At 38.1% G+C, this 17,604-nt stretch overlaps 1 protein-coding gene across 2 annotated transcripts in view; it reads left to right on the top strand.

The window, feature by feature from the left end:
- The window catches only part of LOC127634829 (catenin delta-2-like), a 422,761-nt gene that overhangs the window by 360,132 nt on the left and 45,025 nt on the right, over nt 1–17,604 (top strand). For both annotated transcript variants that reach the window (XM_052114524.1, XM_052114525.1), the window contains 2 exons: nt 11,700–11,885; nt 17,044–17,217. In XM_052114524.1, coding sequence (XP_051970484.1) covers nt 11,700–11,885; nt 17,044–17,217 — 360 coding nt within the window. The remainder of the gene's footprint in view (nt 1–11,699; nt 11,886–17,043; nt 17,218–17,604) is intronic.

Raw genomic sequence — 17,604 nt, 5'->3', positions numbered from 1 at the left:
TCTTATGGCCTGCTATGTCGAGCAGACTTGGAAATAGCCCATCTAGGAATTTAACCATATCCTGTCCTTCGTCGCCCTCAGGATTTCCGACAATACGGCGTTATTCCACTGGATACGGTTTTCCATGTCCTCCAACTTCATAATTTCAAACATAACCAGAACCATTATTGGTCATTCAACGTTTCAGTGAAAATGACTAACATTAAAGATATTTGAGATTAAAAATCTTGCTAAAAGTTACCAAAATATAAAATGTTTTCATGTGTTTGACAACAGTAATTTAGAAAAGTCAAAGATGACTTCTCTTTTTACTCACATCTTGTCTCAGGTAGACTGCATGTTGTCAACAGCTCAATGTCTGCGTTCACCCAAACTGATTTGCTGAATCAAAACGGGTATTGTTACATTGTGAGCACTAGCCAATGGGATTACCACTTTTAAGTTAGTTCCACACACTGATGAAGCAAACAGCTGGCAGAGTCTTCTACTGGGTCTTAAAGGCTTAGTTTTAGGCAAACGTCTTCACTCTTTTGCCTTGCACTAAAATTGAGCACTATAAACGTAATAAAATGCATTTATTATTTTGCTAGAAACATCACCTCATTTCAATTTTTTGTAATTTAGATAATTTAAATAATGGTTGACATACCCCTGGATAATTTACTCTCATATAGTTTTTGTTGCAGGACAGGCAGTGTTAGAAACAGTAACTAAGGGGAGCTTGTCTTAGCGGAGAGTCAGTTCCTTACCATAGATGGCACAGATTTCTTTAACAACCTCTTTTTACATGCAACGTGAACACAGAATGTGCATTCTCTTCCACGTGGAGGAGTTTTGCATAACCGTGTTAGAAACAATACTCATTTTTACATGTTTCTACCAATATATCACCCATCCCAACTCTCTCAATTTCTTTCTCTCTCTCTCTATAAGCTATAAAGGCAACCTGTTATAAAACTTTTTATTTGAGTGTGTGTGAAACGCTCCATAGCAAATAAACAGCTTTGTGGTTGGCTGCTCTCTGAAGGTTGCAAAGTCTCACTCTTGTAAATGGCATTATTTAATCATGGTTTAACAGCCAGCCCTTCGTCAAGCTCAGTCCACTATTAGCAAAGCTGGGGGGATGCTTCTGTTCTAATGAGAGACCAGAGTGTGGAGATGCTGAAGCATGGCATAATTCTTTCCCTCTAGTCATTTTCAGAAGTGTGATCATTCCAGCTTTCCCATAACTCCTGCTGTCTGATTCTCCTCATGGCACACTTTCAATTGCTGCACTTCAACTTTCCAAACACACAATTCATCTAATAAAAAATAGTGTGAAGGGGTGCTTGAATTTCCATTGTTTCTTCTATAAGTTTTAGGTTTTATATTAGCAGTTGTACATAGTTTGTAGAGATAAGGATTGAAGAAAACCCGACTAGTTCAGTGGTTCTCAACTGGCAGGTCATAACACAAAAAAAGGTCACAGGTCTATTCTGATAGGGGAATGTACAGCAAAGGAAAATAATGTTAAATTCTCATTATTAACTGTAATTAATTATAATGTATAATCATAGCAAAGTAAGCTTAGCCAAATAACTTTTTAAAGGGGAAGAAACCGCTTCCCGTATCTTTTGTTGTTGACGGCAGTGCATCATTCATCTGTCACTTGGAAGAAGCTTGCCACATTGGATAGATGCCAACATTGACTGGTTCATCTAGTTCAGAGATGCCCAAACCAGGGCCCACAGGCTGAAGGTGGCCTGTGATGACCTTTGATTTGGCCTGCCTTGCCATATATGAAAAGAGGGAAAAACATTAAAAAAAAGAAAATACTATTGCAGCTTTTCATTGCATTAATTTAGTAGATTGCAGAGTAATGTTTTTTGGATAATGAAATCATAAATTAGGGGAACCAGGGCAACATTCATATTTTATTATAATACAGTTTGCAGGGCCTGACATTCGGTGTGGGATTGCGGGTTTTAAGCACAATTTAAATAATTTACAATAAAGTTACAATTTCATAATGCTGAAAATTCCCATGCACTGTTATACACTTTTCAGTGCAGCTGCAAATCAGTAAACCAGTAGATAAAGAATCAAAATCAGTAAACTTGTTTTTGTATCAAACCTTAATTCCAGAAGATACACGAGTAAATCAGCTCTGTTGCTCTTGCAGCTGTCCTGCGCTTGTTAAATTTAGTGTGAGCATGCACTTTTTACATAGTTACTGAACTTCAGATGTTACGGATGTATACATCTTTCTAAACCTGTTAATTCTACATGTAAATGACGTTATACCGTTTCAAGAATGGCAGAAATAGCAAAAATGCTTTGTGTCATGTACCATCTCTAGGCCTATGTTGAAGAAAGACACTTAACTGTTACATCTCTCAATACCATCTCTTTTTCCATCCAAGGTGGAAAAATCCACTGCAATCTGATATAGTTCCAAATATATCCATCACAATCGTCATTTGAATTTTCGCTGAACATTATTTGTTTCGTGCTGTCCAATGTGCAGATGGTGCAGAATCAGTGCTGGATGCTCACGCCATAACAAACAAACATAACAATTCTGTACGCATGTACACAATTGGAGTTGCTAAGTTTTTTTTATAAGCTCCTCATTCCAAATCTAGAGGAATACTGTCGTCATCTCTGTATTGGTGCAATATTTCTGTAGGCTATATAATTTTGTATTTATTTTTTATCCCCTTTTCTCCCAATTTTGAATGCCTAATTCCCAATACTTAGTAGGTCCTCGTGGTGGCATTGTTGTGCTTGACACCGCGGAGACTCCCAGCATGTGGAGGCTCATGCTACACTCTGCGATCCATGCACAACTTATCATGCGCCCCATTTAGAGCGAGAACCACTAATTGCGACCACAAGGAGGTTACCCTATGTGACTCTACCCTCCCTAGCAACCGGGCCAATTTGGTTGCTTAGGAGACCTGGCTGGAGTCAATCAGTACACCCTGAATTCAAACTCATGACTCCAGGGGTGGTAGTCATCGTCAAAATAGCAATGACTCGCTGAGTTACCCAGGCTCCCCTTGCTATGTTAATTTAATAGCCAAAATATTTGGAAATAAGTGAATAAGAAAACAAGTTTTGTTTCAGTAACAATGCACATTATGCAATGTAGAGATCATGCAACTTCGTAATTATTGAAACATACCATTTTAAAATTGAATTAATTGTTTAAAGTATTTGACATAAAAGGATGCCATAAGGTTACCAGAACATTTTTGTTATGATGCAATGTTTACTTTCAGTCTGTGGCCCTCAATCAAGTTTGATTCTTGGTCTTTCTAGGATTTTATCTAGGTTTTTTTATCACTCTCTGACAAGTTTAAATCTCTAAAGTTGGTTTAAGTGTCTAAATGCATCCCATCTAAATTCATCCCCTTTTTCTGAATTCATCACCACTACCACTATAGCCATCAAAACAAACATTCTGCAATAATTTCAATGCTTTTAAAAATTCAAAGACAATTATGGCCATGGTAATGGGAAGTATCTCGAATAGCTTTGAACCAGGGTTTATTTGCATATGGTTTCATTACCACTGTCCATTTGATCCAATTATACTACAAACTTTAAATTTTATCAGAACACAAAAATACTAATTCTGTTACACTTTCTCTAAATGCACCATGAGCCTCTGGCTATTCCTTTCTTTTTTCCCTGCCATGTTTATTTTAGCTCCTTTCAGAACACAAAGCATTATTTTTCATCCCTGCACTATAACCCATTAAAAAAGCTCAAAAAAGCAGAAGTAACTATTTCAGTCAACACACAGCCTTTGAAAAAAGGCCATTCATCCTAATCACTCCCAATTCTATATGTCTGGTGATTTTCCCTGAGTTGTTTTTGCCAGGCATTGGCCCAGCAGAGCTATGATTGGTAAAAGCATGCCACCCACGGTCAGTGGAAAATTTAGTCTTAATGTGCAGTTAATCTGTGGTTGGTCAGACTTGGTCCAACATTGCCTGTTAACTTCTACACTTAAAAACCGAGACCTTCCAAATTGCTGCCAGGAAGAGAGAGAAATGTACATTTACAGAGAAATTTAAGCATAGCTTGTATCTTTACAAGCACTGTGGTGAAAGCAAGGTCAGCTGTGTATAGCACAGGGAGGGGGTGTTGTAAGTCAATATGTTTCAGTACATCTGAAATGCCAGTGCATAATTTTCCAAGCATTTCTCTGATTACAGTCATTATATTTGTTTTTGCAGGGCATGCTCTTCCTCGTTCCATAATGGGGTGGGGGGAGAAAAACATGGAGATTGAGGAAAGTGCTCATTTTTCATCATCATTTTCTGAGCATTTATTTTCTATTTTCTGCTGTCAAGCAATGTGCTTTCTCTGCTGTGTCTCCTTGTAATACCCTGTTAAATGGAGTGTGAGCCGATGGATTTGGATGGTCATTTTTCCCCATCTGCAGCTATATCTCACATGTAAATGGGAGACCGTGTCAGACATATAATTAAGAACTTTCATTTACTTAGTGTCAATGCAGCCATCTCCTTGCCAACACTTTGAGGAAAGAGGAAAGAAAGTTGTGAGATCGAAAGGGACTATGTTTTAAAAACTGAATGACATCGCTATCCAAGATGTGCCCCTTAAGAAATTTAATGTGGCCTATGTGATTTTTTCATTATTGTGGCATCTGCAATACTCAAAAACATGTTTTCAGACCATTGAGTTTTCTTCTTACCAGTAGAGATTATGCTATACTGTTTAAACCACACAGTATAGCATATATTATATTGTATACTGTATAATATACCACAGTTAGTTCCGGCCCTCGAATCTGATTGGACGAGAGATGTTCCATGGGCACTGGTGGTGTGACAGCATCAGCACTCGGACACTTCACTGTGTGTATCACTCCACGTTCATGCTGTTCTAAACTAAAGTGTATCTGTTAGGAGTTACTGGCTTTAATTTTGAAATTACATATGTTAGCCAGCAGGTGGTGGCAAAAGATCATTTTAGTGTGTAATATGAGCCAGTTGGTGATGTATAGTGAATCCGAGCGAGCGAGCGTGCGAGTAGTTCCATGCACAAATGCGTTTTTATGACCGTACTCGGTCATACATTTTTTTCCTAATGTTTTAAAATGTACTTGTTCATTGAACTGTTGTATATAAGCAATATCACACTCGCAATCGTGCTATATGGCCCTAAATCAGCACTGCTGTGTTTACCTACAGCACTCGTGCCTGAGGCCAAATCACAGCAGTGCTGATGTAGGTCCATATCGCACTCTTGCTCGTGTGATATTGCTTAATTATATTATAATGTTTATACCACTGTATATTCAGGATGTGGCACGATTTAAAAAAATCTGCTAACAAGCAGAAAACTAGTCCATTCTACAAACTGTATATCAATTTGTAGGCTTCAAACTTGGTTCTTCCTTTCAACAACATTTCATGATGTTCTAAGTAGGGATATACATTTTCAGACATTTTCATAAACAATCGTTGTGGGAAAAAATGATCAATTAATCATTAATGTTAATATCAAAATGCACGTGGAAGACTTAATAATATGTGGATATTATTATAATAATATGCTATGTATAGTTCGAATTTGGGAATTGTTTAATATAGAATTTGGGAATTGTTAATGAAATAGGCTGATATGTTACATAAGATATATAATTTGTATAAATTTTTGAGTTCAATGTACAATGTACAAATTGTACATCAAGAGAAATAAAAAAATATATATATTTTGAATAACCAAATCAAATAACTAATCACAACACATTCTATAAATAACATTGTTATTCATTAATTTACATGTTATATTTTATTTCAAATAAAGAGGCTATAAAGTTATAGTATCACCTCCTTTTTTAAATATTAAAATAGTTAGGACATCATACCACATGTTGAAAAAAAAATCAAGAAACTGAAGGAAACAATCTATCTAAATGAATTTATAATATTTTTAAGCAAATCCCATTTATGTTCACTGATACATTTCAATCTTCTTCCATTTCACTTTAGATTATTCATTCATCCAAATCAATATAGGTTGAATTTGGACAGCTTTATAATAATTTATTAATTTTAGGAATTCTAGTCCTTCAAGCATTTTTGGCAACTTTTTCAAAAATGTTAAGACAAATTCTAGGTTTGCTATTATCCCATATATTTACAAAGTAGTTTATTCCATTGTCTAAAAACACTTTGATATACTAACTGGTAGATTTTTAAAAAGGAAAATAAACTTAGGGAGAATATTCATCTTTATAGTCTCTATTAGTTTTGTAATCAATAGTAGCCTATATTTATTTGTTATAGTTTTGAATGTTATATAGATAAAGTTTTCAATTCAAATAAATAGAAAAGTTTTGATATTTTAAATAAATGTAAGCTTTTAAAATTAATAAGCCTGTGTGTTCTTGTTGTGGGCCTATATGAATTCTCTTACACATTGATATACCAGCTGGTTTTATTTTTTTATCACATTAAGAATTTGTTTGCATCAGTCCTCTTGAGCTCTCGTAGCAACAGCTGTTTCTTCTTGTGTAAATGTCTTTAATTGCTTCGTAATTTTACAGGTATCCCTTTTACAGTGTAAATCACGTGTTTAACGTCTTCATGATTTCATGCTGAGCTCTTGAGCAGTGTAAATGCATTTTACATTTTTTAAAAACTAAAAACAGTTTAAAATGAATTGAAATTCGTATTTTCATTATCATTAGCTGAATCTCGCTAAGTCTCTCATGAGTAGTGAATCACGTTCTCTCACACGATTGGTTGTGTGCTGCAAATGTCACTCATTCATGTGCACGAGCACATAATATTATCTTTAAGTCAGGGGCTGCATCCGAAACCAGGAAAATGCTACCTCCGGAGGCTGTATATGGAGGTAGGAAGGGATCAAGGCATGTCCGAATCCAATGTTCATATCACATCGTGTATATTGTGATACCTTCATCTGATTGATTTTTGAAGGCAGCATAGATGTATCCTTCGTTGCCTATGAAATCCCACAATCATGTGCGGATCCACAGCAGTTGAGCTGAAGAAATGGCGGCCGAAGAGGCAGTTGATAACCAATTTGTGTATAATGTATGTTTTTTCCAACCTTTGATTTCATTTCTAGGGAGCAATGGGTATTGTAGTTATGAAATATACACTTGTTATCGCCAAAACTCTCTTGATTTTGTTCTAGATTTTTAGATCTTTTTGGATAGGTTAGATTAATGAAGCATACACGTTTTGTGGGCAGGCACCAGAAGGCTAGGGTGACCAGATTCCTGTTCGTGGAAAAATCATCCCCCTCCCAGCAAATATGAAATTGACGTATCCTTACCTAGCCGCAGATCATTGTGAAGTAGAGGATTTATCCGCATCTGTAACTGTTGTCACCTTGTACTTTTCACTGGCAGCCATTTTTCACAGTGTGCACTTGTCTGTCAAGAGTTTATCGTAAAATGCAGAGTAGTCCAGTGCAAAAAGCATTTCCTTCATGACTGTTACACTGAGTCACAATTTATCCGGTGTCCATGCTGCATTCATTAATGAGAACACACACTCATGCAGATGTCCCAGGCAGGCATAAAACAAACCCCACGACCTTGGCTAAGACCCAAAGTTGATGGTCTTGCTCTCCAGCTCATGAAAAACATCTGTCCATCTCTCTGACACCCCGTCTTGTTCATGTTCCACTCAGTGACGCGATGAGTGACAATTTTTTGCACAAGCCCACCCATCAAAGAGTGTGGTTTTGTCAATCAAACTGAGAGAGGGGGTTCTGGGGTAGAAGTGTGCGAGAATGCTCTGAATGTCTTTCCACTTTGGATGTCTATCAGTAGGGCCCATTCAAGTTTTTCTGTGTTCTCCAGTGAGTGGCTCCAATTTTGGAGATAATCCACCGATGCCGAATAAACATTTCTCTCAAAAGAAATCATCCGCTTGCATGTCACCAGCTTTAACCAGGGCATCCAACTGCTTTTTAATATCCGAGGGTATGAACAATTCCTCCAGCCTAGCCTGCAAGACTTTTCTCATGTCGTGAATGTGCAAAGCCACTTCTGTGGCTGATATGTGGTCTTGCTCTTTGCTTGAGTGCGAAGCCAATCCAAAGTTTAGTGCAAGGATCGCTAAAAATGTCTCTTAAACTTTGGACATTTTTCTAGAGAAAGAAAGTATTCACGCAGACCATTGAAAATGTGTAGTATTCTTTCAAGAGTTGGACCAAGAGAGAGGAAACATGTGTTGCTATGCTGCAGTAATTTCTGATATTCCAGCTGCACAAAAGCAGGTACGTTGCATTTGACAGCTTCAGGTTTGGTGCAGACAGATGAAAATTTCGGATCATACAATTTCTCGATCAATTCCGCAGTGCAGTCAGCCGACCAAAATCTATGGCCGTGCACAACAGAATGATAAGCAAAAAGTCCTTCATTTGCGTGCACCTTATCAGATTCTGAACTTTGCTTTACAAAAAAAATCACTAACACTTGTTGTGGAACACTTACATTTAGCAGCATCCACATGTTTTTTGTATTAACATGCTGCTCAATGTTGGTATGGCCTCCATGGGCCATGGAAAAGCGAGCTCCACAAATCTCACACCACACTTTACTAGGCTCTGTCTGTGACTTTTTTTTAATTTAAACTCTTTTTGAAGATCCTCATTAAATGTACACGCATGCTTCCTTTATATTTTTCCAGCCGCAATTGCATCTGTGCGCTTTTTTCAAACTGACTATTCAATAAGTTCACTAACTGGACGTCTATTGATAGCTGATTGTGATTGGATAGTTTAAACCAATCATGTACTTCAAATAACACATTGTGATTGGTTTACAAGCCATATCCTTGGCTACCTTTGATTAGAATACACAATTTTTTCAGAATGAGTCAGGACACTAGAAAAAGAGCTTAAAAATGGGACTGTCCAGAGAAAAACAGGACATCTGGCCACCCTACAGATGCCATTTATCAGTTTGTTTTGTTATTTATCTCCCTTATGTTTTGCAGGTGCTGCCGGCATGCATGATCAGGGAACACTGATCATGCCATTAATTAGCATGCTAGCAGCACCTGGTTCTCTGCTGATTCACTTCCTACTTAATCCCTTCATGTTGTCAGTATCTTTGCTAGATTGTTGTTTGGTGTGAAGTAACTTACCTCACTCGCTCTGCCTAGTTGGTCCTGTCTCATGTGGTTGCCTTCCAGTTTGCAGTGCACTTGTTCTCTGTGCTCTTCAACAGAGAATTCTTTGTCTCTGCCTGTGTGTCAGGAGAGTGAATGCTCCAGTCTGCTGTTCGCTGGCACTCTGCACATCACTACGCTTCAAAGGAGGAGTCCTCACAAATCTGCTCCTGACTTCCATGATGCACACACTTGCCTATGAGCACACTATTCACGGAGTCCTCACAGACACTGCGCAACCATGGTGCACACGCTTCCACGAGCTTCTCCCCCTACTACTGCAGCCGGTGCCGGGTTCTCCATTCTTTGCCAGCACTGTTTAAGTTGCTATTTATTGTTAATAAATCCTTTGAACTGTTCCTCTTCTCTAGGGTCTCTTTGTAGAGCCCTGCACGGGCCAAAAACTCCAGCCCTAGCCCGGCCCTGGCCTGTAGTGTTCAAGCTCTACCCCAGACCCAGCCCGACAACATCTGCAATTATTCAGCCTGAGCCCGACACCAATATTTAAGCTCTCTGACGCGCGCTCTCTCTAATGCATGCTCTCTCAGATACATGAAAACACACATGCTAAGAGGTAAAGTTATTATAGGCCTCAAATATAAAGTTACAGTGCCACCGGCAATCATGCCCATAAATATTGTTACCGACTATCCATTACAGAGAAGCATAAGCATGCAGTAGATAATAGCCAAGCTACGTTATCAGCAGCAAATAAGTAAATAAAGATGTACGGCCTACCTTTCTTTGATGTGAAGTAACTTTACAGAACAATGTTTCAAAGAACTCTTTGCCAATTGGCTAACGTAAAAAATAAATAATAATCAGTTTAACTGTGTACAGGCTGAACTGTCAACTGTTTATAAGTGGTGTTGTGAAGAAAAAGTATCGCATCCACCGTTGAAGGCTTCAGAGATGTTTTCCTCTACTCCAGCATCCTCCCTGCTGTGCTGAAAACACGTTTGCTAAATCCGCCTCCAGCCACCGTTTGAAATGGCCTTATGTCTTCGCAGCAGAAATCCACACACTTCTCGGTGAATGAGATCTGGCATTAGCTGGCACTGGCTTCGAGAAGAACTCGGACATTGATAACAGTCTTGTGCTAGTAGAGCTAGCTGTAGAGCAGCCGCGCACGACATGCCGTTGTAGATGAGATATTCCAGTTTTTTTTGCTGTTATGAGCAAGAATAGTTTTGCAGATAGTGCACTGCACATGAACAATTGGCTCCTTGTTTGTTGTGGTAATTAAATCAAAATTCTTCCAAAATGAAGCTTTTCCAGAAGCATTAGGAAGGCATGGTCAACTGTGAACTGTCATGTGTATGCTAATGCGCATGTACATGTGTATAGGCTATGTATAACATTTATAATATTAATAATAGTATTATAATATATGATATTATTTATAATTATAGGCTATATATTACTTGTATTATTTTAGTGCACGATTATGTGCACAATGAAAGGAGAGATGTTAAAGGAGCCCGAGTCCAACCCGAGCCCTATCTATTAAAAAATAAATTGGCCCAACCCGAATTGACTCAGTGTATCAGGCTCCGTCGGAACCCGACGGGCTTGCAGACCTCTGTCTCGCTCTCGCTCTGTGACAGAAACCAATCCTGAAACCCTGAGTTCGTTCAGCGACCATCATGGTACAGGGCCGCAGATCTGTGCTTCGACACTTCTTTTGTGAACTGGATAATTACATGCAGCATATAAGCGCCCTCTAATGGTGGATGACTGTATAGACAGCCATATCAACGTCTGTTGTTATGATTACTGAACGCATATGTCCTGAAATTAATTAATTAACGATCGATAAGCTTAACCAATCAAATTATTAATGAAAATGAATCGATTTTTGAATAATCGTTATCATCCCTAGATGTCTTTCGTTTTTACTGTAAGGTTACATTAAGTGAAACATGTTTTTGCACTACTGCCAAACCTGTTCATTTGTCATGAATAGTCTTACATTACTTCAAGTTCTCAAAAAATAATAATAATTAAATGAGATAATTTACCTTAAAAATTACCTTACAGTACACATATTTAATTTGCTGAATTATGAAATACTAAATTGTTTCTCAATATTTAAATTTTTTGGAATTTCCAGCAAAAACAGCTATGTTGTGATTCTCTATATACCATTATCGTGATATAAAATTGCGGTCACATCCCCCACCCTATAGACTATGTAGACTGTAGGACATAACCTTGTCTTGTTTGGCAAGCCGTAGACATGTCAGTGTTTTCACTAATGGCTGCTTTTGTTTCTAAATGCTCGTTAATTATTATTCGGCTGAATGACAGCACAAGGAATGTGTGTGTGTGTGTGTGTGTGTGTGCATGTGTGTGCGTGCGTGAGAGAGAGAAATAGAGTGAATTAATGTGTATGACCTCCTGTCTCAGAACCAGCATGAGTTGGATAGATGAAGTTTGGCCCCTCTAGCCAGATGGCCTCTATCAAAAGCTCAGTGGTGTTAGACTAATACCTGCCCATTATCTCTCTCTCTCTCTTCCTCTCAGACCATAGAAAACTGTGTATGCATCTTGAGGAACCTCTCGTATCGGCTTGCAGCTGAAACGTCTCAGGGACAGCAGATGGGGACGGACGAGCTGGACGGTCTCCTGTGTAGCGATGCCAATGGGAAGGATGGAGAGAACTCAGGCTGCTGGGGAAAGAAGAAAAAGAAGAAGAAGTCCCAGGACCAGGTGGGCCTTCCTAGGTGGCAGTTAAAAGTATTTTGTAGCTGCGGTGTGAACCTGACCTACACATAATGAGTTATTCTCATGGCTCGGCTGATTCTTTTTCATTATTCCGTGAAGAGATTGATTTCAGGGAGCGCTGATTAATAAAGCTGCTGTGGTGATGGAGACGTGCAGGCTAATCCTTGTGTCTAACATATTTTGCTTGAGAATCAAGGCCCATAGTGCAGTCAACGTGACACATAAGCAGGTTCCACAGTGGTATTTATTCTCCATTCTGATTTATATTTTGCAGCATTCTGCAGCCAAATATTTTAGTATATTGACCACAAAACGGAATTACTGAATGATTTCCCAGACAACTGATTACTACAGTACAACGCTGTGCTAGTTTTATGCATTAGCTAGCTAGCTTGGCATCTCCTGTATAGCAGAGGAAACTGTTTATTAATCTCATGCAGGAGATGTCAGTCAGATGTGGAGGGGGAATGTGGAGGTGGAAGAGCGGTTGTGTAACATGACTCCCTCTGGAGATGTCCTGATACACAGGCTGGTGGTATACTGTAGCGGCTGATAAATGAATTTATCCTTTTGTGCTTTTATGCTTACTAAATAAAACCTGCATTGCTGTGAAAGAGATGCCTATCACAACATGCCCCTGTTGCTACGCTTAAGCAAAGGCATGGTAAAATCTTAAAATTGTCTTATTAAAATAAAACATCAAAGCTATTGCTCTGTTGAGATTAAGACAGCAAAGACTCTTTTATTAACATAGTTTGGGGATTTGCTTTGCTCTTCCTCATTTTAAGACATTCAGAATTGCATTTCCCTCATTCATTACTTCGAAGCCCTTACATAAGTTGGTAGAACTGTTTTAGGATTCAGTCAGATCTATCCCCTTCTGTCTCTGTTCAATCAGAGGACAGATTGAATGGTAATGAAGGAGGCAGAAGGAAAGATGCCTTCTGCATTTCCACCACACAAAAAAAAATTGTCTTCATGACAGCCCCTAAAACTTGGTTATCTCAAACAAGGAGCCGCTCGAGTCAGAGATTGGGAAGCAGAAAAATTTCCACCAAGTCCAGTTTTCAAAACAACTCAGTCTGGCAAGACTGACTCAAAATAACACTAGATTTTATACAAATCTCACTCCCATTATTATCAATGAAGCTGTATGCAATGGAAGTTGTCGGTCTTCCATTTCTTATGTATGTTGCATTGCACAGAGTCTACAGTCTCATTATTTTCATCATCTGTCTAAAATTAAAATATTTGATATACCATTATCAAATGTGTGAATTTATCGCTATTTTAATGCCTCTTAAGCATCTTGTGCGGGGGGTTACACGGCTCATATGGGGGGCATTTTTTTTACTTTTACAAAGGTAATTTTTTTTTCTAGCCTAATGAATCCTTTTATGTCAAATTCTTAAATTTAAACAATTAATTCAATTTGAAAATGCCATGTTTCAGTAATTATAAAATTGCATGATCTCTACATTGCATAATGTGTATTGTTACTGAAACAATGTTTTTTTTTTCTCATTCACATATTTCCAATATTTTGGCTATTAAATGAACACCCTACATAACAAATGCACCGACACAGAGGAGTAGATGACAGCATTTCTCCAGATTTGGAATGAGGGGCTTTTAAAAAAACTTAGCAACTGCTTCAAGCCAATTTAATAAAACAATGAACATTAGTCAGAGACAGGTTTAGGGAGTAACGAAATACATATAACTGGAATACATATTTAAAATACAAAATATATACTGTATATACTATATACTGTATTCCACTACAGTTACAATTGAAATCATTGGTAATTAGAATACAGTTACATTCAAAATGTATTTTGATTACTGAAGAGATTACTTTGTATTGTATTGTCAAATTTGTTTCATTTAATATTTAATCCTTTCAGATGGAAAACATTTATACATATAAATTATGTGATCCAAAGTGCATTTGAACAACGCTGACACACTTTCTTATGATGTGTTACATTCATACGAGCAGACAGAGAAGTAAGTTTGGGGCAGAAGAAATAGAAATTAAAATGAAAATGTTTAGCTTTACATTAAGCTAAAATGCTATTTCTAGCCATTTTACATGCAAATGTTACCAGGCATGATCAAACTTTATCAAGAAAATTTACATTGGATCATAATTTTTTCTTCTAGTAAGACCTTTGATATTAGGGCAAAAATCCTATTCTTGATAATACTTTTTTTTTATTGTTTTCCTGTAAAAATATCAAAAAATCCTTAAAACAAGATCACTTTGATTTATCTTGTTTTAGAAACAACACTGCATAAGATCTTTAGGTTTTTCAGAGAATGTATTTTTAACATGTATTTTGTCTTACTGTACTGACAGAGTTTTTATAGTCAAAACAAGTGAAAAAAATGTACCAGTGCTGAAGAAGTAATCAAAGTTTTTAGAATACGTTACTGACCCTGAGTAATCTAATGGAATACGTTACAAATTACATTTTTTAGCATGTAGTCTCTAATCTGTAGTGGATTACATTTCAAAAGTAACCCGCCCAATCCTGGTCAGAGATATGATTCATACACCAAAAGTTGTTAATGTTCTGTAAAATTATTATTGTATTTGTTAATCTGCATCTATTGGTTAACTAATTCACAGCTGCACTGTAAAGTGAATAAAAGTGTGCGGGAATTTCCTGCATTACGACTAATGTAATGGCGAAGAAACAGTTTGAAGTGAATATTGCTGAGCAAGTAGGATAATGTCAATATATTTAGAACAACTTACCTGAAGAGTAATACTTTCAGTTTAAAGGCACAGTTACCACCACAGAATCGAAAGAACGCATGTTAAGCTTGTTCAACCAGAACAGACCTTGGCAATGTTTTGGCCAACGCTTTTCAATTTGAGTATGCATACTTACGAAAAGTATGTTTCTGGCCTCAAATGGATAGTTCACCCAAAAATTTTAATCCTCTCATCATTTACTCACCCTCATGCCATCCCAGATGTAAATGACTTTCTTCTTTCTTTCTTCTGCAGAATGCAAATGAAGATTTTTAGAAGAATTTCTCAGCTCTTTTGGTCCTCACAATGCAAGTGAATGGTGACCAGAAGTTAGAAGGTCCAAAAATAATATAAAGGAGGCATAAAAGTCATTCATATGACTCCAGTGGTTAAATCCATGTCTTCTGAAGAAATATGATAGGTGTGGGTGTGAAACAGATCAATATTTAAGCCTTTTTTGGGTTAACTAACCCTTTAAATAAAGGCTGTGATGCACTCTCTTACGTTAGGTTGTTAGGTTATTACATTTTTTACCTTTCAAGTCAGCGAAAACATGGGTCGGTTCTGAGAAAGCTTTGCAGATTCCCCATCCGAGCGCCAGCTCCAGTACGAGAACCAGCGCCATTTTGGTGTAAATGGGTAAAAGAGTCCTTTATCTATGACTGTGGGACTGCAGCAAGTACTATTTCTCTGCATTACCTAAGGTGCCCTCTCGTATCATGTGCCGGACTTCCTCCTCAGCCGAGACGCTTTGAAAGAGGACACCTGGGCCTCAGGGCAACACAAGGCTAATGTATTTTGTTAAATCATTTATCACTAAGTGGCAGCAAGGTAGTCCAGGAAACCAGAGCAAGCCACGGTGCTGTTGGGGCATGGCAGTGGCGTTTAGCGTAGCTAATTGACTGAGAGAAGAGAGTTTGTAAACCAGAGCAATTTTAACCCACCAAGCATTGATACCCCTCTCTGAGTTTACTATGAGAAATAGGGCATGGAACACATTAGGCTCAAAGCTTTCTGACAAGGAAAGAGTGAGAAGAGAGTTGTGGCCAATTTGAGATGCCATTTTATGCTCTGATGGCTCGGGAGAGGCCTTGGGATCACATTGCCACTTTTTAGCTTGAGGGTTACCTTGCATTTTTTTTGTGTTTTAAAATAGATTAAAGACGACCATTTGGACCATTTTTAAAAGCAAAAAAGCCACAAACCCAGACTTAAAACACAAATCAAACTAGATATTGGCTTTTAATGAGGGGAAAAAAAGGTAGTGGTGCTTGCCCACGCAAACAACAGGGCAAAAACTGCAGTGCTTGTTACAGCAGTGCAGTAGCATTGTTATACGGTCTGCAGTTGCTAGTGTAATTTGGTTGGTTGCTATGATGTTCTGGGTAATTGATTACTGGTTAAAGTCAAAAGTGTCCACTAGCAAGTCTCTGATATTCTATGTGTTCAATAGTTACAGCTCGGTTCCCTCTTCCATTGATGCTTACGTACAGTAAGCAACCACAACTATAACTTTTTCTTACTGTTTGCATATTGTGAAAAGGCATGTTCAACCAAAGTCTTCTCTCAGCCTCTCTCTCTCTATTTTTCCCTATCTCTGTTTCTCCTGTGATCGCAGTAGGGAAAGAGCAGCAGCCTCACGGGTGTTTCTCCACCCTCCAGCAGTTGATTGAACAACAGAGCTTTTCTTCAGCGCAGGGAACGGGTGGGAGATGAAAACAGTCTCGTTAATAATGGAGGGCGAGAAAGGAGGAGTGAGGCTAAGTGCCAGAGATAGTTTAAGATGCTTAGGTATCTCACAAGTTGCTATGACTAAAAGTAGGTCAGCCTGTGAGACCAGCACTTTTTAAACTGATTCACCTACACGACATGCCTCAGAGTCAGAGTTAGGCTGAACGCAGGCTTACCACTCATCATTTCTGCTCAGTTCTGGGTTTATATGGGCAGAGATTTCCCCATACTGTGTTTGTGTGTGTGGCTTATGCCCCATTCGCAGCTGGCCTAAGGTTTTGGAAATGTGATCACAAATGGGATATACTGCTGAGAAGATATAGAATAATATGTCATTGAAATTTGACAAGGAATTTGTTTTCTTGCTGTGAAAAATTCTCTTACGGACCCCAGTGCAAAGTACCTTTCAGGACCCCTTGTTATCACCTTATGCTCATTTTTACCTTCGGGACAATGATGTTACATTCTGCCAACAATTTCGTGTCACCTGAAGTTGCCTTCTCTCATTGAAAATTAATGAGTTCAGGTCGCTTTGTCACTGATAGTGTGAAAGGTACTTAGAAAGATTGAAATGTTGATGACAACTTGTTTTGTGTGTCTTCCTCTCTGACTTTGACTGTCTTTATCTGTCTCTCTTTCTTTCTGTAGTGGGATGGTGTGGGCCCACTCCCTGACACTGCTGAGCCCCCCAAGGGAATTCAGATGTTGTGGCATCCGTCAATAGTAAAGCCCTACCTCACCCTTTTGTCTGAATGCTCCAACCCAGACACACTGGAGGGGGCCGCCGGGGCGCTGCAGAACCTAGCCGCAGGGAGTTGGAAGGTAAGTCCTACAGTCTGTTACTATGATATCGTCATGAAAACAGACAATAGATTTTGCATTGATACGAGATATTGTTTTTTTTTTAATCTGTTTGTACATTCACTATCCCTTTTGCCTTGAAGAGATGTGGCATGGCTTCATCATGAATTGCAATATACAGAAATGTATTAAAATTAATAGTATGGGTAGAAATTCAATAATAAGATATGGGCATTGTCTAAATCATGAATATACATATTACCTTACAAAATTAAAAATATTCAGTTGTCACCAATTTTTGTGTCCTGTGGAGTAACTCACAAAATCCAATTTTAAAAGGACAATCTCTTGAGTATTCTTATAGCTGATGTAATTTAAGTTAAAATTCTTTCTCGCTGCTCAGCTTAA

This window comes from Xyrauchen texanus, chromosome 42, assembly GCF_025860055.1.
Source record: "Xyrauchen texanus isolate HMW12.3.18 chromosome 42, RBS_HiC_50CHRs, whole genome shotgun sequence".
In the NCBI taxonomy this organism is placed as follows: domain Eukaryota; kingdom Metazoa; phylum Chordata; class Actinopteri; order Cypriniformes; family Catostomidae; genus Xyrauchen; species Xyrauchen texanus.
The sequence above is the reverse complement of the archived record's forward strand: the minus strand, read 5'-3'. Positions and strand labels throughout refer to the sequence as shown.